Source organism: Varroa destructor, unplaced genomic scaffold, assembly GCF_002443255.2.
Source record: "Varroa destructor unplaced genomic scaffold, Vdes_3.0 BEIS01000002.1, whole genome shotgun sequence".
NCBI lineage: Eukaryota > Metazoa > Arthropoda > Arachnida > Mesostigmata > Varroidae > Varroa > Varroa destructor.
Genome location: NW_019211455.1, coordinates 12,666,301 through 12,689,083, shown reverse-complemented (window position 1 = coordinate 12,689,083; position 22,783 = coordinate 12,666,301). Strand labels below are relative to the sequence as shown.

The following is a 22,783-nucleotide window of genomic DNA, read 5'->3' as shown; positions in this document are numbered from 1 at the left end:
ATTGGATCAATTTGCAAAACCCCAGCAAGTCAATGTATATTCTTATACATGACAACCTTAGTCTGATACCTTATGCCTGATGTCTTTAAATTGGCATTAACAAATAGAAATCGGCAGGTGACTCGTGATACGTATCAAAGATCGCGTGTGCGGCGTATTTACTTCAACTTAAATTAGACCCACGTTCAAAGCAAATTCAACTTGCCATCTTGCAAACTACATATATATATATATATATAAATGATATTTGAACGTTTGCTACCTTTAAGAAGTCGCTCAGATCTAACGCCAACAGGTTCCATGAGTATCTTTTTATATCTCTTCGTATGACTACAATCTAATGTTTATATATTTAGGCAGGATAAATTTTTCGTAAACTTCTACTTTACGTCCGTGACTTCGTACGGGTTACTAGGTGATCTTAGTAGGTTCGTTCCTTAGTCAATGTGGCCAGCGGCCTACCTTCTTATTATAAAAGCATATCGCATCTGCCTCGATCTGTCAATAGTCGATTTATGAATAGGCGTTGTAAGAAGCGGCCTGGTAAATACGAATATGTACGCATGTAGTTACTGTTCGCTTCGTCTTTGCTGCTACTTTTGTTACTCGCCGCGTTCGCAAGACACGAACCGACAGTGACGAATCGAAGTGTCTAATAAGGTAGATCTTAGCTGACCTAGCAACGAGTGTGGATAGGTAGCACAAAATGCAGGCGTTTATCGCGAGGCCCGCATTGCTTTGTGTAGGAAAGTTAGCATCGTGGTGCTCTTATGCTTAGTCGCACTTACCAATGGAACAGACAGTGACTCCAGTTATTCAAATGAGCCCTTTAGTACAACGATATAGAAAGAAGATGAACTAAGATAGAAGTACGCGCAGCTACATGTATAAGATCCCTATAGATCAGTGCCCATTTTCAGCAGCGATGCATTCAAATGAAGCAGTTGCGTTTATCCACATCGTCGCTGGCTACATTTACGGCAAGACCGTTGACTAGGATTCGGGATTACGACCTTGCTGCTTCTATCATGACGCAGTCAGTCATCTTGTTCAGGCGGGATAAAAAGATCGGATGACGACGTAAGCTAGCGATAATAGTCACGATAATAAATATATTTGCCTGTTGATTCGCTTCCAGCTAAATCCGTACACGAGCTATCTGTAGCATACTATATATTATCGTCAGCCTAAGCAAAAACGACAAAAATAAAACGATAACTAAAATAACAACAGTTAGTAAATGCTTATCAATTTAACCTTACTTCACTATCAAATAACTATTTCTTTCCGTTTCGTTAATTAAAAACAACCATTTTCATTCGTTGTTATTGCACGACGCCACTGTGCGCTCACCAGCATTCACGGCAGTAGCAGACGAAACCATCCAGCTCGGTTTAACCTAATATATCGTGAGGTCTGAAACGGACCTGACACGTGGCTAGAAACAATATGCCTGTTTGCCTTCGGGCCCGTCATTACTTCCATCACGGCAGCCTACTTGACCTCACCTGATTTGACTTTCTTACCTGTGTGTACCCGGCGTATGTGTTGAGTGGTGTTTCTTAGATGTGCTCACGCTTGACGCTTTCTAGGGGGACTAAACTGGTTCGCTGCAGAGTTCCTACTTTGTTTAGGGTGGATTTATTTTCTTTTTCGACTTTCGAAATTTCAACTACTATTTGCTCATCGATTGCGATGACCTTGGCTCTTTGCTAATTAACTACTGTTAGGTACGACTTCAGCATGCGAGGTGATCGCAACGGTGAAATTACTTCGAATTTATTTCTGTCGCTTGTACTTCTTGCTTCGGTTGCTATCACTGGGACGTGAATTCGAAAAAATCTGTTTTGTCGTTTGGCATCTAGCTACGACAGCATTGACGGCCACCTGCTGGTCTTTCAACGCTGAATTGCCTTAGCTGTAGTCGATAGGCGGGGGTACAGCCCGCAGCTGACGGGGCAGATATTACTTGCGAGTTGGCGCCAATTGTAGCTTTTGCTCAAACAGTCGTGTCTTCTTTTCGTTGTGATAATTATCGTCGAGGTATAGGAACTGAACTGTTGGTAGTAGCGAGTGGCGTGTGAGAATGGAGGCGAACCAGAATGAACTTGCTGATACGTTCAAAGCTGTATGACTTCTCACAGTGAATGGCACACAAAATCTAATAACGTACTTCTCTCAAGTGCGTGAACCCTAACGTTAATAAGCAAATAAAAACGACGAAACTTCGTAGTTGGCTGTGAACAAATGGAACAGTTGCCGGTTCTGTGACGCCACAACGTTTGCTTGTAACTTTTGCACACGTACACGCATAGACATCCACAATTTGGCTTAATTTTCTCTCTCTCTCTTTACTAGATTAGAGGAAATGCTTCGTTTATTTTTTCGGCGAATTGAAGCTTTTCTGCAATCGTAAAATCGCCACCACCCTTCAGACAAGATCGGTGAGCAAGGCGATACAGCTCGGAGCGCAAAAGTCGCTGGTGGCCATGCAAAGCAAGACACACTGAAAATCTCGTCGAAAACCGCACCCCGAGACCCCAATGCTATCCGTCAAGCTACTAAAGACACACTGGTTACCAAATAAGATGGGGAATCGACTTAGTTCCTAACCTAATTTGCTGCTGCTAATCCACTGTACTTTGAACAAACGACACAAATTTTACCGCTGCTTGAGCTTCACGGTGGCGCAGTGATCTTCTTCAACCGTTAAGTGCAGCTCACCGCATGTGGCGATATCTCCACGACACTTTCGCTGTTAGCACAGCCGCGCACCTGGTACAAGACAGAGGTACCAGACGCGACTGTGGGAGTCTCCTGCCGTCGGAGATCGGACTGCCAAGATATTTGCTGCTTCTTTTTATTCGTCGTCAACTCGTTTATACGTCAGCTCGTTAAGAAGCTTGCCGAACAGCCAGATCTGTTTTGTCTCTGCGGAAAAAAAGGGCAACGCGAATGGCTCTCCGTACTCTTGCACTTGTTACGTAAATGTAACGTAACGTCCTGTCGTTGTATAACTGCGACCGTATTTAGAACGTCTCGTAAAATAGCAATTGGTCAGATCATGGCAAACTAGTCAGGAACAGCTAAAAGCTTTAGCACCAGAGACAGCAAACACTCTACTGCACATTCGCTAACAACCAACGTGTGAACAGAGACTAAGCCAGACTCTGCGATAGTCAGGCAGTGGTCAGATAGTCAAGAAGAGTACACACGGCGACGCACGAGAGCTGTTTTGTGCTGCTGCTGCCGTTAACGGCCTGGCGACGGCTGCGTTGTCGAGTTAGTCGGTTGTAGGAGGCTAGCGGCGATAAGGGCATTAGTACAGGCCGAAGCAATACGACAAAGTTGGATGGAGCCAATGGTCCCCACCAAAACGCTTGCCTTAGTAGCAGGGACACACACACTCACTCACGGAATGATAGAGGAACAGCGAAGCAGGCAGGCAGGGAGAATCATTCACGGGAAGGCAAACTGTGATACGCGCTTACCTCGGAGGGCTTTCCGCTCTTTTAACAATAGCAGCACAAAGGTCACGGTGACGGCGAACGCGACGTCGCTTGCTTCTTGCTTGACTGGACTTCTGTATAGACACGCAGGAACGGGCCTTTTTTAGTCCTGTTTCGGCCTGACAACAACGTAGACGGCTATGGTCTTTGAATCTTGATTATGGTCGCAGACGATGGTCATTCAGGCCGAAATTATTTAGGCTAAGCTAATTCAGACGCACCCCTTTACCCCATTTCTCTATAAGGCTGCTGGTCCTACTGTTGCACCGCTGCTCTCCGACCACTGGTATCGACCACTCGTACTGCTGGTATAGACCGCTGTAATGTTCCCGCTGCAGCGCACTACTCCACACACGAGCAGTTTAGTAAGGTCAGCAATTTCTTCACAGAGTTATGACAGTTCCATACGGTGGTAGCCACTCACAGCGGTCCGTTTCCGAAGATCCAAAGCGACTGTTGGCTCTCCTCCTATCTCTGTGTTTTTCTCTCTGTCGATGTCTGCGGGTAGACGCAGGTGGCGAGCGGAACCTCGAGTCGTCTTTGCTGCTACTGGCCAGACAGGCAAAAGCAGGCTCGCATTTTGTTCTCGTTTCCACCAGCCTCATGCACGCTTCTTGTCGCCGTCGCTGTCGTAGCGTTTGCTCTTATCGCTCTACCTCTTCGGCGGCTGACTGCGCCGGCTGTGGAGGCCGAGTTATGGTTCGTGGTCGTGATGACGGCAGCACTCCGATCGTGGCCCAACGTTGGAGTAGGCACAGGAGCATGAGGGGAGATTCAGCAAGAGAAAAACAGTCTGATATGGCTGCTATATGCGCTAGACCGCCTGCAGTATACTATGAGGAAACACTGCTGCATTGACCATGGAGCGGGACGACGCGACCGTTGCTTGTCCGCCCTTTCTGATGCTTCCCTATTGGCGACACAGCGCTGCGAAGAGGAGCCTAAGGAGGAGGGCAGCTGCGCCAACCGTAGCAGCAGCGACAACTGCAGCAGGCCCTCCAAAGAGCTTTATGCAACATAAATGCCAGCAGACAGCAGGAACAGCGGGAAGCCAGTCTAAAGAGCATGCCACTGAGCTGGAGTAGGTAGGTGAGCTGCCCTTCTGCTGCTGATTACCAGCTAAAGTTGCCCTTTGTACTGCAGTTGCTGTTGCGCTGTTTCTTTTTGTTGAAAAGGAGCCTACCGCCAGCTTTCCGAAGGAAGTCAAACGCTCATAATAAAGCAAGGTCAGCAGCGCAACTAATGGCAACACAAGCGAGCAACGTAAACCGCTCTCGCGCTCCATCCCAGAGTCACTAATATAAGGCGCAAAATACTCAGACAAAGCTCGAGCCATACAACGATATCGACAGCGTGGGCGAAAGTATCACAGGAGCTACAGAGTAGGCTCTCACTTGTTTGCCTACATACAATGATTTATACAAACAAATAGAAACAAAATAAAGAAAGAGAGAAAACGGTCACGACCGTCTCGTAAGCACGTATCCGCACTTACGCAACCATTCTATGCATATATAAAAAAAGTTACTGAATATTATATTGGTCAAACGGTGTATCTAAGAGACGGTTCTTTTGTTGCTATTTTTAGCAGTTTTAGCGATGCATGATCCGTCAGTGCGCTTAATGGCTCCTGAAACTGCTTAGCGAGCAATGCCAATATGGTCAGTCAGGAATAGGATGACGCACAGCAACAAAAGTGTTGTACCGACTAAAAAAGGTGTTGAGGCCGTATTGGTCATAGCTAATACTTCAACTCTTTAAAGGTGCCCGGGTAGTGCCAGCAGATGATTCCTGAAATGAAACTATTTCTTCTTTTTCTATAATTTTTTAACTTTAGCAGGTATTAATTTAATAATAGGTTCCACACAACATACTATATGTATACGTTTCTTCTTACTCATATCATTTCCTTTTACTAGAGTCATTAAGTATATCTTTAAGTCTTAACCAAATACTGTTAGGGAAAGCCTTTTCGTATCGGCCGAGTGAAGAGCTCAACCATACCAGTTAAAGTTGCTTTCTAATTGTAATTCCTTATACATCAATACGAACCAATCCGACTCTCTATTTAGTAGTTCTACTGATTAAGCATATATCTGGTTCCGCTTAACTTCATGCTAGCCCATTGTTCATGGAAAGGCAATCGATTTGCTGCGTTACATGAGCAATTTATGCAAATTGGACGTTCCACTTTTCTTTCATTTTTTTGTTCACAGTTAGCCTCAACGATTGTTTTACGTAAACAAGTTTTCAGAGGTACACCTTTTTACGTATAGCACCAACGGCTTGCTCCCACAAGGAGCCTATTCGGGTTGTATTTCCTAGCCTTACTTGAGGTTTCGCCAACAAATCTATCAAACGGCATGGCAACCATACAAGCAAGTAATAGCATTAATAACTGTTCTTTATTCTCTTTGATTTTGTTCATTTTCTTTAGTAATCTATTTTCCTGATTATGAACTTCTGATAATAATTTTTGCAAAAGCTGAGATCCGAACCAGCCTGGCGGCATGCTCGTTAGTAATGGTTACCATGCCACTACAGAGTAACCACGCCGTGTTATACGTCAGATATCGGAAGTATAATACTATAGCGCCATATACTTTTGGGGCCAGTTGCCCCGAAAGTAGGTAACCTTTAACGCATATGCAGCTTCGTACCTGAAAGAGTAATGAGTAAGCATCGACATCATTTTCGATTTGAATAAAATTCGCAAACCTTTCGGTTGAAGAATTTTTATTTTTGGCGCCACCTACTCTTTCCTAAGCGAATGTTCTCCGAAATGGTGTTTGTAAACATTCATTACTCTGTTCGATTGTGCATGCCTTAGCTGGCCAAACTATGGTTTTACCCTATATATCGGCTATAGTTGGGTGACAGCTTTGTGGACTCAGTGTGTGCGCAATAGTAATTTTGCCCATCTTGTGCTATCAGTTAATTGTAGGTATAGACTATATAACTCAGTGCTTTTACTCTCGTATCTGCAGGGTACGGACGAACTGTAAACATTGTTAAATTTAAGGCGCGTAGAAGTGCTATAGGAAACTGTCATATGTAAACACATTTTTCCTTAAATATAGGCGTAGCTGCATAGGTATGGCCTTTCGTAAATATATCGTTATTTCGACAATGCTTGCGTTCATTTATGATATACCACCATGTAACATTTTGCGAGACGGAGTTGATCGTACAGTTATGGGTTGTGGTTGGGAGGCGTCTCAAAAAACTTACAAATATGCGTGATCTTTTATTCTAATTATTTGGCAAAGGGGATAATCTAATAACAGCCAAATTATTGTCTTAGGTTTGAAATCTTAGATAATGTTTGATGACCTCTTGAGATGTCATCATACTTAACGCTGGTATATAAGTTTGCGTTTTTAAGTTATCGTGCGCAAATAGTCGTCTTAAGGACTATTTTGGTCGTAGTTAATGCTAGCCTGCAAAATAAGGTTACTATTCAAATCATGTAAATAGCAAGCAAATGTGTTTGTTCGCATTACTTATTAGACTAATACAGACAATTAACACTACACGAGTGTTACGCATACTTACACACCTGTTTGCTAAATTGCTTGGCCTATTCGATATTTCTTAGATTCCGGTATGCCCATAGCAATTTGTTAAGATTTGCCCATAACATTATAATATCTTGAATAATCATTACCATTCGCGAGTGATCTTTCTGTGTTAATTCCATTCGTTATTTTTTTCTATTTAATATATGTTTTGAGTTTTCATGTCGGGTACTATTGTGGGGCATTGTTTCTGACGGCTGGCTCCTTCCATTACCACTTTTCTATCTACTTGTCATTTTACTAAAATTAGCAAAAAACTATAGCTTTTTTTAAGTTGATTATCACACTCGTACCTATAACACTCGCATTGTCTATATATTTTTACTGCATATTCTTATGCGTCTACACATTCGAGTTGTACAATAAATTTTGGATTAGGTAAATTAATCTACTCGCTGCTAACTTTATATCTTATTTGGACTTCGCTCAATTATGACATGTGTTTATCCAATAATGAAGCAGTAACTTATTTAAAAAATTTCCCTGTCGCCAACTGATGTGAACATCGCCTAAAGCGTTTTTGAGTAGGGAAAAAGTCTTTTATGTAAGCAATTACATTACGTCTGTTAAACAGCAACGATGGTGTCATAAACGTACTGTGTAGTGCACATTTAGTTTTGTTTGTTTCCATTCCATCATGATATGTTTGCATCTTTTATAGAAAAAATTAAGTAAAACTAAAATTTCTAGTTTCATTTCCAGATGTACCGGACAAAAGCCGTAGACTCCGGCACTGAGACCGACAGCTCAGATAATGAAGGGGATAATTGGAAGAGATCTTCGAATCGTTATCCGCCTAATATTGAAGATTTACCGTCTTCGATATCGGTTAGTTAATTTGTGTATTCTATCCATATAAGTTTAATACAGTTTATGTCGTGCGTGGTTAAAGCACATTAACGACTCCTTAAATCCTTAAAAAGTTTTGCCTTAAATTAAAAACGCTCAAAAATCCCTAATGAAAGTATACTGTTCTATGAGACAATTACAGGCTGAACACGTACGATGGAGGTCTAAAAGCGACACTGGGGCGGCTCTTAAGCGAGGGGCGCGAAGAGCAAATCACATATGGGGCAACGTTATTCAGGAACAGGCTCTTATGGAAAACATGGGATCGGTAAGTTGAGAAAGAATGTGTAAAATGAGTGATTCCTAGAGTGCAGACACCGATCACCAAAATCGGCCGTTGATTAGCAGTAGGTTGACAAATGTTAGTGAATCTTGTATAAACATTTTTTGAGAACAGTGAACTCTGCAAGGAATATTATTGATGCACAAATTGTGTTATAACATGCATTTTTTGCGTGGTTTTGAAAAAGTGATGTATTACTATCTACGATACAGCGCCTAATTACAAAAAAAAACCTTTTTAAGCTCAGCTTACCATAGATCAAACGGCCAGGAATTTTATGTTTGGTCTAAAGTGATCAAACGGGACGAAACCATAGTTAAGAACGTATATGCGTGTAAAAGTTGCAATCACTACTGATGAGTCTCGATATTAGAATAAGAAGGGAAATCGCTTAGAGTCAGTTTTTTTTTTGTTAAATCTGGGCAACACGTTCAGTCCGACTGGAACATTTGCTTCAAACACGATCCAGTATAACCATGACCCTAGTTCTATTGAGAATATAAAAAATTGATATTCTGTACTAAAAAATGACTCTCTTGAGATGGGCTTTTTACCTTGCTGCAAGAACATATATATTTTTAACGACAAGCTTTGTATAAGCATGTTTTTTTGGTCAAAACTGAAGAGCCACTTTCACAATTATAAACTTAGCGATGAACTTTATTAACTATTCATATACACAGAGCATTCTAAAATGATGTAGTTTAGTTGATTATTTTAATTCTAAATGTACGACTGGATGCATGCACATCTCATCGCGATGCATACTGAACAACCTTATGTTTCAAATATGGAAGAGCATCAAGAAGTTGAACGCCGAGGCTCCTTGCCAAAACAACGGGAAGCTTATTGTTCTGATAGATGTGTATTAAACTCTCAATAGCAACCTGAAATATAAATAATTACAGAGACCATCTGTTAGGTATTAGATGTGAAATTATATTTCACTCAATCGAACTGTAACTTCTAGATGTGATCGCTCATTAGAGGTAATTTCTATTTAAGGTATTGTTCGGCTGAGACCTTGACAGTTATTGATAATTCATTTGCTATAACGACAAATATTTATTGGTGGCGGAAGTCAGTATTATTTTCATTATCAGACCTGGAAGGGCAACAGTGCACACTGTCGCTCACGTTCGTACGCCTGGAGGGTATTGAAACTTCCGAGTCGTTCTCCTCGAAAAGCCGCGGCCTCGAGGTGACGGGTTAAACATTCAACGTCAGCAAAGCCAAAATTGGCACCCTGTCCGGCTAGCGGATGCACTCGATGGGCACTGTCGCCAACAAGCGCAGCCCTGGGAACGACATACTGAACTGCATGACCCATTCCCAACGGATACGAGGCGCGCGTGTGGGGTTGTACTCCTACTACACGTGGAGGGTTTACACGTGTTTTGCCATTAGATTTCAATAAGCCCACTGAATTCATTATTATCTGGAAGGAACAAATACGATGTGATTCATTCGTAGCTGTTAAGTAACATTTTAGGGAATGAGTTGTATCATTTTATGTTAATGCTTGATCTTATAAAACAGTAAATATGCTAAGTCCAGTGCCTACAATTCTCATGATGTGCTTACCTGAGTGCCATGTAAAACAGACATGACAGCTTCATTGTAGTCAAGTGTTCCATGCAGTTGCTCATTAAGGGCATCGACAAACTCTTCATTCGCCATTTTTAGCTTGTACTCCGCCGCAGGGTCCACCAGCGACCAGATAAGGCATGCCTGCTTGTTTCCCAGCGGCAATAGAGCTACGACGCCGTCAGGTATGAAACGTTGGAAGGCTGTACCATCGACATCACTAAGCCCATCGAGATCTACAACAGCAATGATCGATTTTTGCTTATAGCTCCAGGACACGTTTTGGACGCCCATCAGTTTGCGGATTTGAGAGTTAAAGCCGTCGGCTGCTACGAGCATATCCGTTGTGTGCACTTCGTCGGCACCTAATATCTCAAGACACACCGGTTTATGTCCCGCCTCGGGCACCGACGAATCGAGCTTCGGTAAACCATTTGTAGGTAGATAGGTCTTGGTGATTCTTGTCTTGTCTCGAATTTCAATATTAGGTAGCTCTTTTAGCCTCTCGTATATGGCATACAATAGGGTGTGCTGATCAATATTATAACAGACGACATCCGATTCGGCGTTGCTTTCAGTATCACGGGCTTCGCCGGTGAAATGTAGAGCTGCATCACTAAAGTTTTCCCAGATAAACATTCGCCGACAGACGTGTATATGCTTCGGTTTGAGTTTTTGCCATACCGCAATACGAACCAGAAAGCTGAAAAAGAATAAGAAAGTTTCTTTAGTACACCATGCGTATTGATTTGAATTTGCATGCAGTATTTGTTTTTAGGTACTGTAAGCACTGGGAAGTGAGATTTGTACAAAAAAGTTTCTACTTCAACCGCTGCAATAAGAATCCAACCGCGCAGGATTTTCCACAACAAATAGTTCCAAATCCCCAAAACAATCTAGTTGTAGAGTGCAGGGAAAACGTGAAAGACTGCGAATTTTGAACTGTTGGAGCTTGTCGCCACAAAACTCATATCGCCAACCGAAGCGAAACATAAATGTACATATAATAATCAAGGCCAAACATCTACGCTGTTTGCTTGTTAAATAAGCTTCACTAGTAACGTGTATTTATTTAGAATGTTTACATGAGCTCCATGGACAGTCTGATTAAATACTCTGCACACATTTTCGAAGCTTTGCTAAAAGTATCTAACGGATTTCCTCTTATAATCCGTTTAGATCAACTAGGGTTAGTGTTTTATTGACCTGTTCACTGTATTATTACACATTTATTTCTGTCCCTTAATTTAATAGAACGTAGAAAAATTGGGTTTACTCTTTAGTTCCGGGTGTGATGGCATAAACGCGGTTCGACCATCGATCGAGGTCTTCCGGGAATCGGATCTCTCTGCGTTCAATTAGAGTCACTTTTCGATCAGTGAATGCTATCGAAGACGCTATGGCTGCAGCGGCTGCCGAGCCAATTAGGTTTCCACCAATTATTGTCACGTCGGAATGGGTATTTCGTACGTTTCGCGTGGTACCAATGCTACCATAGCTATTACTTATGAAGGTACGGTGGAGATTTTGATGTGACTTATCGGTCCGACGTCCTGATGAATGGAGTCTTCCGCCGATGCGAACGCCGGATTGGATAATCACTGATAGACGATAATTCTGTCGAAACATCACGTACACTAGACACCAAAAAAACTGGCACAAGACTAACTGAACGTCAATATTACATACATTAAAAACACTAATGTTAGAGAAGCTATGCTTCATGAACAAACGAAAATAAATTACACTCAGGTAATTACAAAATAAGATTATATTATAAAATATTACTTTAGTTTGATTTTTTTTTCTTATTATTGGTATCCTTTTAAAAATATCTACAAAATTGCTGGATGTCACCTGTCGTCTTTTAGATCGGCACCCCTTCAGATTTACACTATGATAGTGTTCGAGATGCTACCTTACATGCATGCTTTACATACAAAAATACTAATTAACGATGAATAATAGGAGCCGATAGCACACCTGATGTGTCATTCTACTAGGAATGACATTTGCGTACGGCCAAACCTCGGACGGCCTAGATTCGGGGAAAATTGTGGACTTATCTTTTTATCTAACTAATTACGGTTTCCGCCGAGCGTACTAGGTGGCAAGTATACTATACCCATTAATAAAGTGGTTCATTCATGTCGTTGGGTAATATTCAGGCATAGCCCGATTTAAGAAAACTTTAGAATCAGCATTTTATTATGTGAACCTTTACTTGAATTTTACGTATTATTGACCGACTTAAAAGGCTGTCTTAGTACACATGGTGGGTAATATTTGCGGACACAATAGAACCTATTTAAACGAGTTTTTTTTTTATTATTAGCCTCACCTTCATAGAGTTATGGTGCCCGGCGTATTCAAAATTCGGCCTTGCGAACAAAACATAGGTAAAGGAATCAGCTGTTCTCTTATTTGTCGAATTCGTTCATTCACATAATGGCGCGCAAATTTAAAAGTCACGTGTCCTATTCGTCTATAGTTAATTAATTAGCGGCAGAAGACGCATATACCCAGACCCTGCATAAGCTACATCGAAATGTGTACTAATTGAAGAAAAATAAGTCACGTGAGAAAGTTAGGTATTACACAGTTATAACAAAACTATGGTACTGTCCCTGCGATTTATAAACGTAATAATAATAATAGTATTAATAATATTTTTTTTAATAATGGACAGGGCTTTACCGTAGAGGGCTTACCAGATGAAAGGGAAAACCGCGGAGTGGAAAGTTACGACTTTACGAGAGCCCGCTTAGACCAGCGACCTCAAGTGGAGCCAATTCGTATCGAAGGCATTCCCAAAGAGCTAGAAAAGATCAGGTAAATGTTAATAAAACGCTTTAGTTGAATGCTTTTTTTGGGCATCCAAGATCGTGCTATAATTTCTTAAACTTCTTACATATCCTGAATGCTTGGATGAATCCACTATTTTTCACGCTTGAACACTATTTGTGTGCGTTTTAGATGCAGCTGCCTTACATATACCTTTATTTTACTGTATCTTGTTCTATAATCAGGCAAGAAGAAAGCGCTCGGGCCCATCGAGTGCGCAAACGTCTTGGCATCCCAGGAGCCATCAAAGAGATTTCACCTGCATCCTCTACTGATGAGGTTGTGCAGGCCCTCTGCAAAAGACTGGACGAACCAAAGGTATTATACGGATCAAGATGGGCTTGTTCACCCATATCTATTTTATTATTACCACTTGATGTGCAATAGACTAGATCTAAAACTATCATTAATTGAAGCCAGTAGAAATAACTCAAAATGATATAAGAGCAACAAGGCCATCAAGAGTACATGACCTTGCCTGTGCTGTTAGTTTAATTAAGGGTCTTAGGTTATTCTGCCCGTAGAAGTTACACAAAAAAAATGGTTTCTAGTTTCTGAAATTCTAAAAAAAAAAAAAGAAAAAAAAGTCTCTAGTTTCTAGTTCTAAAATTATTTAGGTCTGTTCTGAAGTGAATACTCAGTACCCTATTGCTTTCTGTCAATCATAAAGGCAGACTGGTGAAAAATCACTGTACATTCATAGAAAGTATATAGTATTCATGCAAACACAAAAATATGTAAGAAAAACTGCTGTCTTCAACCTGGTTTCAGATCGGCCTGATCGAACGGGTTGTGAATATCATCGGTAGTAAAAAATCGTTGGAACTGCTATATGCCACTGAGAATATCGAGGCAAATGGTGGCCTTATGGTCAATAACGGAACAAGACGGCGAACTGCTGGCGGGGTGTTTCTACATTTAGTTAGATCCGATGGGCAAATTACTAGCGATGAGATCAATAATATATTCGCTCCAGATCGCGAAGAGTATAAAGAGGTTCAAAGGAAGCGCAAACGAAGTGAGGTTGAAAAGAAAGCATATAGAACAATTCGTCGCCTTGAGGAGTCCATTCTGGGCGAAGCTCAGAGTTCTTCTTCGGTATCGACTGATGATGATGACGACAACCAGTATGGTAGGCCGAAACGAGTTAGGCCAATAACTATGGACGAGGATTGCATAGCTGAAGGGACACCGCAAAAAAATGACAGCGATAATAAAGGCGATCCGACGAGCGATTTGGAAGAAGGTGAAATAGATGACGATTGACAGATTTAGCTATGGTAAACGGTACAGATGAAGGAAAAACCGCAGTTTAGTTTAGGCTTGTGAATCAAATGGAAGAAGAGGCTAAAAATGACGGCATTACATAGACTTGGTTCTGGTTTGGTATAAGTGACTGCGCGACCAACTCGCGTGTATTCGTTGTACCTAAACTATAACAAAGATTCTCCTTAATGTTGATAACGGGTCAAACATGTCGAAGGGAAACGGACAAAAATGAAGTATACGAGCTGAATCATGTCTTCATACCTTGGCAGAAACTAACATAATAGAGTATTCTATAGTTAATAAATCATAGGCGACTGAGGAATAGTGTGTTCTGTGTTATCAAAAATTTATTGGCTATCTTGCTCTATTATTTGAAATTGAAACAAAACGTTACATAGGTTAATAGCATGAGTGTACATAGATACATGTTTAATTATAGGCTTAATATGTACAAAAATAAATACTGCATTCAATTACAATGATAATTCAATCTAGGTTTTACTTTTAGGGAGACGGTTATTTAATCGTTCGTGTTCCGTTGAGAAATCCGGTAACTAATAAGCCGCTGAGAGTTAGTGGATATATAGTCTTTCTACTTCAAGGATCCCTTTTACAGAACCGGCCGTGGGAAGTTAATATTTTATAGCTAAAGGTTTTGTTTATTAGTTTTGGCTTGGAAATGTATACCGCTATTATGATAATAATTAAGCGTATTGTATGCCATGCATGATTTTATAATGGCCAACTATGGCTTGATTGATAAGCGTGCAGAATCGACAACAAAGTGAACTTTTAGAGGAAAGTAAAATAAGTCTGCGAAACAGTTTGAGGAAAGCAAAATAAATTTACAGTGAATTTTGTGCGATGTCCTGTAGAAAATGTTACATGATTACTGAGACCGTCATAAACGTAATAGAACTTCGACACGAGGAGAACGCCTACATTTCAACGCTAAGTGGTATCTCTAAAGAACAGATTTGCAAAATTAAGTTCTCACAAGTTCCTCAACAGGATTCCTTTCTGTTACATTCTAAGCTTGAAGGCATCCTTGTTTTACGATGTTGAATGGTCTCAACCCGAAGACATCGTATAAATGATCTTGTGTGTGGCGATTCTGATCCAAATATGCATTTACTTTGTACGGTTTTTGATACATTATTTCTAGAATGGCCTTAACGTTAAAGTGGAATGAGTCAGGCGCAGCTTTTTAAAAGTTCCCATTATAAGAGACATCTACCCTATCTTTAGCGGTTATACTGTTATTAGAAGGAGATTCTATCCTCGCAACGAATTGTACAAATTCACATTACTTTCTCTGACTACTAACAATAACTATTTAAAACTCTTTACAGCAAACGAAGACATAATAGTTTTTTTTTGACACAAGCTGTGCTCCGAATCGTGTCTTAGTGTATGACTATTCCGTTTGTAAATTGAACCCCAAATGTTTATCGAGATTAAACAAATTTAATCGTTGAATTGACTAGGGTTAAGCTAAACAAAAAAATAAACAATTTACTACAAATCGTATTTTGTTAGTTTGAATAAAACGTTTATTTCTAAAATTCGATAACTTTACTTGATTTAGTTCCAAGTTTGCAAGACAGCCGTTCCTAAAAGTCGTTTTGATTACACCACAGTACTAGTGGGTTTTAATAAATAGATTTTCAGCATTAAGCACCGCGATATTGGAAGAGCATAGACAGTAGGAAAGATTTCTTTCATTTGCATAAAAGGTATCACGGTATAAATGTACATTATAAAGGTATAAAGGAGATAGACTAACTAGAAAGTTCGCATTTTTATCTTTACTGAAAAGCACCGGCGGCGAACTGTAGTGCACGCATCGTGTGTAGGTGGTTAATCTGTAACTTGGAAGTCATATCAGTAAAGCGTCCTGAGTTATTGCGGTCTTTTGTACATCCTTTATCTTCAAATTGAATCAACGATGTCTCCAGAGCCTTCATCTTCGCAGTCCACGTTTTCAGGCCAATCACACACCTTTAGGTCATTGTTGAACTGCAAATCAAAGAAGTGAGCTCCTTTTTTTTTTACATAGTATTAACTAGCATTTATGCGGATCAGGCCTGGGTGGAACGCATCATTTTAATAAATATGCGCAAAATCACTGCGGTATAACAGTGAAGACTTTGGTCGGGCATGACCCGCTTCCATGTTAGCAATATAAACTGATCTGTGGCGGAGTTGTATTGCTAGGTAATTTTGCCTAGCAATACAACTCAGAATATATTTACTGCAAATGTAGATAGAGATGCTGAGTAGATTCAAAAGGTTTTGTACCACAGTCTAGCTAGACGCCATATTTCTGCGGTACACTTATGTTCATTTATATCTGGCGAAATTCCATGATACACTGCTTTTAATAAGAATAGCGAGTTGTAGTTCGGATTAAGTGCAGAAGACGCCTTTCAGAATCAAAATGCTTATCGATTTTTAAAGGGCAATAAAGGGTTGCCACAGGTGCAGAATAAGTTCGACTCACCTTTAACTGCGATGGACAAACGAACTGATAGGCCTGCCCATTCGAACAAATGAAAAATGTGGTACAATTCTGGGGGTCAGGTAGGATCGTGGCATTTCCATTCGGGTTGTCTTGCCGTGGACAAACGGGAAGAATTTCATTCCCAATAATGTCCCGTGATAAAACTAGTGTTGCAAAAACCAGGACGTAGAGAACAGCCACGAAATGACGAAGCGTTTCCATCGCTATTGTTGAGTGCGATCAACGTCTGTCGTTATTACTTGCCGCTTTTATAATGCTAAGTAATACGTTTTTACTATAAAGAACAAACTTTTTTAGAACATGGCTCCGCGTATACTGATTGTACGTGCTTCACTATGTCGAGTATAGAAATTCAAGTCATAAATTTATACAACACAGGTATAGTGGCCTCGACCTAATGAAATAGAAAAATCAATTCATTACTAACCAAAGTCAGCTAAGAGTGGAGTTTGTCCTATTGCCTGAGTCGTTACGTGCCGTACAAACAATACAGCAGCTGGGAAAGCTGCCGTCAAGGAACTGTCTGTGTACCCCGGCCACTTGGTATATTTGTATCCTGAGCTGGCTAGAGTTATGTCAGAAGCCTTTGCTCATAAAACAATGCGAATATTGGCCTTCTCTTACCAGGCTCAGCTATCTGGCAAACCAGCTAGACGTTATCTCAGGTGCAATTAAACTATTCACATAATTGCTTGTCTTGCAAATGATGAGCACATTGGCTCATTGAACGTAGAGGGAATTGCCTCCGTTGGCGTGGCCATGCTTTTTGTCATACTGATAAGCAATCTTCATCAAACGAAATGTTTGTTAGTTTTTAACAATATTAACATATCAATTATGCCTTTTATAAAACGATTTACTTTGGGTAGATGTCGAGTAACCGACAGATATAAGGCTGGTCTGCATAATAATTTGCGTAACTACAAATCCACTTACTAAGTCTCGATGAAATAATAGGCTGAAGTTACTAATGGCATTACTGCCTTTAACTCTGTTCACCTGTATTGCATTAAATAAGGACATTTAATTAACAGATTTGTAGGATGGAAGATAGAAACATACGAATGGGGCGGAAAAATGGACTTCATGAGGGTTACGTTCGGTTCGTATATATACCACTCAAATTAGCAACACGCAGTTAGGACGGAAATTAAATTACGTTTTCTCATTAAGGACAAAGCTTTTGCTCACAGTACGTTGTTTGTTGTTCTTCTGTTACATACACGAACAAAGTAATATAGCTAGGTTTAGTACCATAAAACCACTTAATGAGCAACTACTTCTCGAGTATGTTTCTTAATGTTTTTGTAGATAGCCCCGACCGAATTCGATTTTTTCTGTCTGACTTCAGAGATTAACTTCAGACGTTGCCCAGGGTACTGTTGATGAATGTTTTTCTATATATTTCGATATAACACCATCCAATTCAATAAAGGAATCGAGTATACTCGGACCGCACTGCAATGAGACAACGTTTAGATACGATGTTGGTTAGATATTTATGCCTTTGGGTTATCGAAAATCGCACGAGGCCGAGAAGATGTTCTAGTCAAAATGTAACCAGTGGATAGGTACGATAGAAACGCTTAAATACAGTTAAGTTTATAAGAACAAACGAACGGGCCAACTGAATTGCGGATGAATACCTAACACATAGGAAAAGGCTGTACGTACTAGATAATATAAGCTAATAAATTTTAAGAAATATTTCGATATAGGCAATTAGCATTTTTTACATTTATAATAATCTCAGGTCATTTGTTGTAAATTACGGGGTTACGGTTATAATTCGTGTTATAGTGTTGTATATAGTGTTTCGAGACAACATGAACTTGTTTTCATTGTAAAATTTCGGCGATGAGAACCCACTTTGCTCTTTTCAAATGTGTGACAATATTTTAACTATATATATATATATATATGTTTGAATTTTCAACAGGTATTATATCGATCTGTCAGAGCCACGTAACAAAAATGATCTCTCACAAATATCATCATCCGGACATTATTCTTTTGTCTCGTATAAACCGCTGTCTCAGTATCAAAAATCTCTTTAATACATATCATAAACAGAAAATATATCTGTGGCAATCCTTCAGTTAGCCAATATTATTCAACTGACAAATCAAGTTAAAAAAAACAAAGTCAGCTGCCCTATACACATACTGCGTCAACATCAAAAGTATGGACACTTCTTGATACGTAGCGGTCACAGCAAGTGCAGCATGATACGTAATAACTATGGCAAGTTGATGAACGTTGGGTAACTATGGAGAAACTAGAGCGGTAGCGGTAAAAATGGTAACTAAATGCCTTCTCGGACAACTTGAACGTGGGGCTTATCGCCCCACGTTCAAGTTGTCCGCGCCGCACGCCGAGGAGGGGCGGCGCGTTACTGTTCGACAATTAGCTCGACGCGTGCTGGAATAATGGAACTCCGCGAGTGTTGATGATGCGCTTAGCAGACTTAAGCGGGTTGACGACGTCGAACACCTAAATCTTGCAATTCTGGATGGCGGCATGCCAGGCTGCCGGCTGCGGCAGGTCCTTGAACGTTAAGAACTTCAGGTCTAGGTTGGGGTGAGTCATGGATACGAATCAGCTGATTACCAGCTTTTGTGCTCTTCGACGCAAATCTGGTTGGCGATGCCGCCGGTGTGGACCTCATGCGAACGAGATTTCATAACTGACTGTGTGAGCCGGGCTAATGATTTTGAACGCTGCTGTGAACTAAATGACCGCGACCCAAGCAGTTAAATCGATGAAAACCGGACATTTCCTTGTGTTGAACCAAGGCGCTTCGAAAACACTGCGATGATCCCTAAGTCACTGCGGCTTTCTATTTTTACGGGAGACCCCAAGGTGCTCATGAACTGCCGTCGCTGTCGTTCAAAATCGTTCGAGCGTATAGTGTCGCACATTATTTTTGATGAAGCCAAATCAACACGCCAATGAGTGAAATCGACCTAGTCAGGCCAACTGGGTTCTATCATTTGTTTCTTTCTTTCTTTCTATAGGCAACTGTCGAATATGTCTTTGATTAGTCTTACTATTATTTTTTCTTTCGCTTTCGGGTGCACCACCTGTCTCTGCCAAAGGACAAATGAACCCCGCTACAAATGGCCGTTGGAGGGAAGGTATCATCCGTCTAGCAGAAATCTCCTTTTTCAAGCCCTTTTCGCTTTTTAAAATGCCTTTACATTGTCCAGCACAGGTTATAGTATCGCTGGCGTGCCGTATATTTCCACGCATAGAGCACCGTTTCTGTTGATAGCAGCAAACTGTATTGCTTGAAGATAGTACCTGCAAAAGTTCGTTAGCCCAGACAACCCACTGGCAACTGCACTTGATTCTAAAGGATAACAATGTCTTAAGGATTTACGCGGTGAATCGCTTGATATTAGCTAGTCGTTTTATTCTGACGAACAATTCTCTATTATCCTGCAGGTTATTTTCCCCAGAGAAAGTGTATCACAGACGCTGACGACAAAGAAAATGCGGCTTTACGATGTGAGGTTGTGGTCTGTTCAGAGAGACTACTATACACCAACAACTAATTAATACCTTGCCATCTTCAGACGGATTACGCCGGGAATGTTAGAAAAGATGATCTAATCCGACAAAACGAGTTGACTTCAATAAACAGACTGATAGGAGAACATAGAGCTATGTATCGCCACTGAGTACAATGCATCCATTACTAGAAATTATTCTAGACCATTATTGACTGCACGGCCGTTTTAGAACATTATATTATATTATATAAACATTAAATGACGCGTTAAGTCCGTGAAAAGTTGGGGAAACATGAGTTCCGTTTATCTTTCCACTTGCTTTTATATTCTATCCAAAGTTTGTCAATGACGAATAGTGTCTCCAGCACCAGCAACAGTAGAATTTAAAGCAACCAGATTCTGGGCTGTCGGTAGCTTATCAGAACCAAGATGACACAAGTTATATTCTCCAGCGAACACAGCTTTTCACAGTGCCACCGGAGGGCGGTTTATCCCTAGTTGGAGCACAAACCACTATGGCGTTACTGGTGTGTAATAGGCTCAGTTATTATACGTAAATGTAATTAGGGCCTACCGTGTTTACCATCGCCATTAGAAAGTATCTCGTGTGTCAGTCGAGAGCTCATAAATGCCAGCAGTAACAGGGTGTTATTTACGATTCGGGCCAAGACAGGCAAGACGCTTGAGCAAAGTTATTAGCTACTTCATTGAGCTTTAAAGAAGCTTGTGCAGGAGACTACGTCAAAATATCTTTACAACCAATCCACTGAAATAAGTACAGCGCACGATAAAGAAAGGAACATTGGCACGAATGGACCGCTCTCCGGTTGACGAAGTGAGAGGTTGCAAGAGAGTGGCTCTAGGGTGGTCATCTCGGCATCTGGATATTGATCGAATAGACGGTGCCCGTCAGCTCCAGTAAATGAAGGCTTTTAATTTGGGAAAGTTGGGTAGTTGCCTTACTGAGATATGTGTAGTTCAACTTACCTTTCATATAGATAAGAGGATGTAAACATGTTTCGCAGCAGATTCCTCTACAGCTATACACGTACCTGGTAATTTTTCTTAGAGAGTAGCGTACCGAAATGACATTTTTAGGCATATTTCCGGTTGCGGAAGAGCATTATGACATAGTTTAACGTAGACGCAGTGTCCCCGGAAGAGGTTCAGCCCAAGTTCCATCTTGATGGTTATAAAATAGACGTACGTATAGCAAAACACATGTCAAAGTCTCGGCAGACATCCAATGCAGTGTAAAACCTTAGGAACTTGTTTCATTGCCAAAAGGATCTTGACAAACGAGTTAGGAAGCATTTTGTCTAGTTGGAAGCATTAGTGCTCGTAGGTGTTCGCGAGCATTCCTTCGGAAGGTGCCGTTCTGTGCTGACACGTCCGACAAAGCAAAATGGCGACAATCGCGTAAATGACACCACTGAATTCCGATCATACTCATAAATGCATATTGCGCAGAAGAGCAAATGACCGATGTATAACTGTTCCGAGTTGTTGGTTTATCAAGTTAAATACAAATAAATGGTGTATACGCTTTCGCATCATAACTGTAGAAACCTGGAGTTTTTCATCTAATATTAGTCACCACTAATTTTCTCGTGTGTTACTCTTGAACGTCTGATTCCATAATCGCCAAATTGTCTTCTGGTGATGAAGAGGCTTGTCACTATGTGGTACAATGTATACCTACCACATGACATAAGTATTACTAACTGATGAAACAAACCATATTAGTTGGTACATATCCATATTGGGTTGTAGAAAAAAACATTGTCAAGTCACCTACAACAGGTATGATACAGTAATATGGGTTCGGGTGCGAAATTGGGCAGCAATAGATGTAGTAAAATAGTTAGGGTGCCTTCCTTTATTCTGAAATGTCTTGAAAATGAATGAAGTTTCTGCGAATATTCGCTATGTTCTGCAATATTCTGTCTCATTCATTCTGGAAATTTCTATCTAAAAGATGCTCCTTATGGCGGTCAACCAATTACGGAGAAAACCAATGCGTTCATTTCAAAAGTTGAGCAACACCAACGTGAGAATACTTTTGATATTGCCAAGAAATTAAACATTTACCAGCAAACGGCTTCAAGCCATTTGAGGAAAGCTAGCTTCAAAAGAATCTGATGTTTAAGTTGACGCACTATAATTTACCCTTTCGTACTTCCGTCTATGAACTTCTACAGCAATACGATCAAATGAAGCCATTTGTAAAGCGGTTGATTACAAGTGATAGAAAAGGAGATCATGGACGACAACAACGTGCAAGCAAAAATAAGAGGAATAGGATCCACATTCTATGGTGAACTGCATAAAAAAGCAATGCTATATATTCGGTAGAATTGGTAAGGAGCTGTGCATGATGAACTGCGGCAAAACGATCGATTTAGGCCTCTGTTGTCAACAACTGACAAGATTACAACAAGTCATTGAAAAAAAAATGGATCAGATTTAGAGTACAGAAAAGTGTCATGACAATGTAAAATACATATATCTTTAATTATCCGGCGAAAATTAAGAAAAGTTGGATGGGGAATTTTAATGCATCCGTCGTATAACCCGGACCTCGCATGTCATCTTTCGGTTTCTGCAGAATTCCCTTCATAGTGTTAATTGCGCACAGTGCAGGAATGCAAAAGTCACTTCGTACAAAAGTTCTACAGTGATGGATTAATGGGGTTATCAGGAAAATGGCGGAGCGCCATTAAAGTAACTTGCTCATATTTATTCTAATAACCTATATTAATGTATAAGAAAAAATCTGTCTTTTTTTGGCCTAGGAATAGTCAATACTTTTTGAACAATCCTAT

The 22,783-nt window shown here is 40.5% G+C and overlaps 4 protein-coding genes across 8 annotated transcripts in view; 1 reads left to right on the top strand and 3 right to left on the bottom strand.

The window, feature by feature from the left end:
* The window catches only part of Rab3 (RAS oncogene family member Rab3), a 49,315-nt gene extending 44,590 nt beyond the window's left edge, over positions 1 to 4,725 (bottom strand). The window contains exon 1 of one of the 2 annotated variants that reach the window (XM_022790691.2): positions 3,492 to 4,725. The gene's annotated coding sequence lies outside the window, so the exon portion shown is untranslated. Of the gene's footprint in view, positions 1 to 1,526 lie in introns of both variants that reach the window. The other variant, XM_022790688.2, reaches the window with a different exon arrangement.
* Positions 4,726 to 6,478: 1,753 nt separating this feature from the next.
* LOC111244686 (phosphorylated adapter RNA export protein-like) lies at positions 6,479 to 14,404 on the top strand. The gene is made up of 6 exons (XM_086979750.1): positions 6,479 to 6,497; positions 7,790 to 7,915; positions 8,079 to 8,204; positions 12,496 to 12,638; positions 12,836 to 12,968; positions 13,422 to 14,404. Exons 2-6 carry the CDS (start codon positions 7,790 to 7,792, stop codon positions 13,914 to 13,916), a joined length of 1,023 nt encoding a protein of 340 aa, XP_086835876.1. The 5' UTR covers positions 6,479 to 6,497; the 3' UTR covers positions 13,917 to 14,404.
* On the bottom strand, positions 8,851 to 12,354 carry Coq6 (ubiquinone biosynthesis protein COQ6, mitochondrial). 3 transcript variants are annotated; one of them, XM_086979749.1, is made up of 5 exons: positions 12,148 to 12,354; positions 11,083 to 11,423; positions 9,804 to 10,509; positions 9,325 to 9,657; positions 8,851 to 9,106 (listed from the first exon to the last, which is right to left on the bottom strand). In XM_086979749.1, the coding sequence occupies exons 1-5, from the start codon at positions 12,151 to 12,153 to the stop codon at positions 8,972 to 8,974; spliced, it is 1,521 nt and encodes a 506-aa protein (XP_086835875.1). In that variant the 5' UTR covers positions 12,154 to 12,354; the 3' UTR covers positions 8,851 to 8,971. The 3 variants fall into 3 exon arrangements, with proteins under 3 accessions (XP_086835875.1, XP_022647752.1, XP_022647750.1); XM_022792017.2 differs by having other exon boundaries at positions 11,083 to 11,474; positions 12,148 to 12,352; XM_022792015.2 differs by lacking the exon at positions 12,148 to 12,354 and adding an exon at positions 11,790 to 12,131 and having other exon boundaries at positions 11,083 to 11,474.
* A 1,045-nt stretch (positions 14,405 to 15,449) lies between the features above and the next one.
* LOC147757392 (uncharacterized) lies at positions 15,450 to 17,029 on the bottom strand. 2 transcript variants are annotated; one of them, XM_086979751.1, is made up of 3 exons: positions 16,871 to 17,029; positions 16,423 to 16,717; positions 15,450 to 15,938 (listed from the first exon to the last, which is right to left on the bottom strand). In XM_086979751.1, the coding sequence occupies exons 2-3, from the start codon at positions 16,642 to 16,644 to the stop codon at positions 15,852 to 15,854; spliced, it is 309 nt and encodes a 102-aa protein (XP_086835877.1). In that variant the 5' UTR covers positions 16,645 to 16,717; positions 16,871 to 17,029; the 3' UTR covers positions 15,450 to 15,851. The 2 variants fall into 2 exon arrangements, with proteins under 2 accessions (XP_086835877.1, XP_086835878.1); XM_086979752.1 differs by having other exon boundaries at positions 16,423 to 16,646; positions 16,871 to 17,028.
* Between the last annotated feature and the right edge of the window lie 5,754 nt (positions 17,030 to 22,783).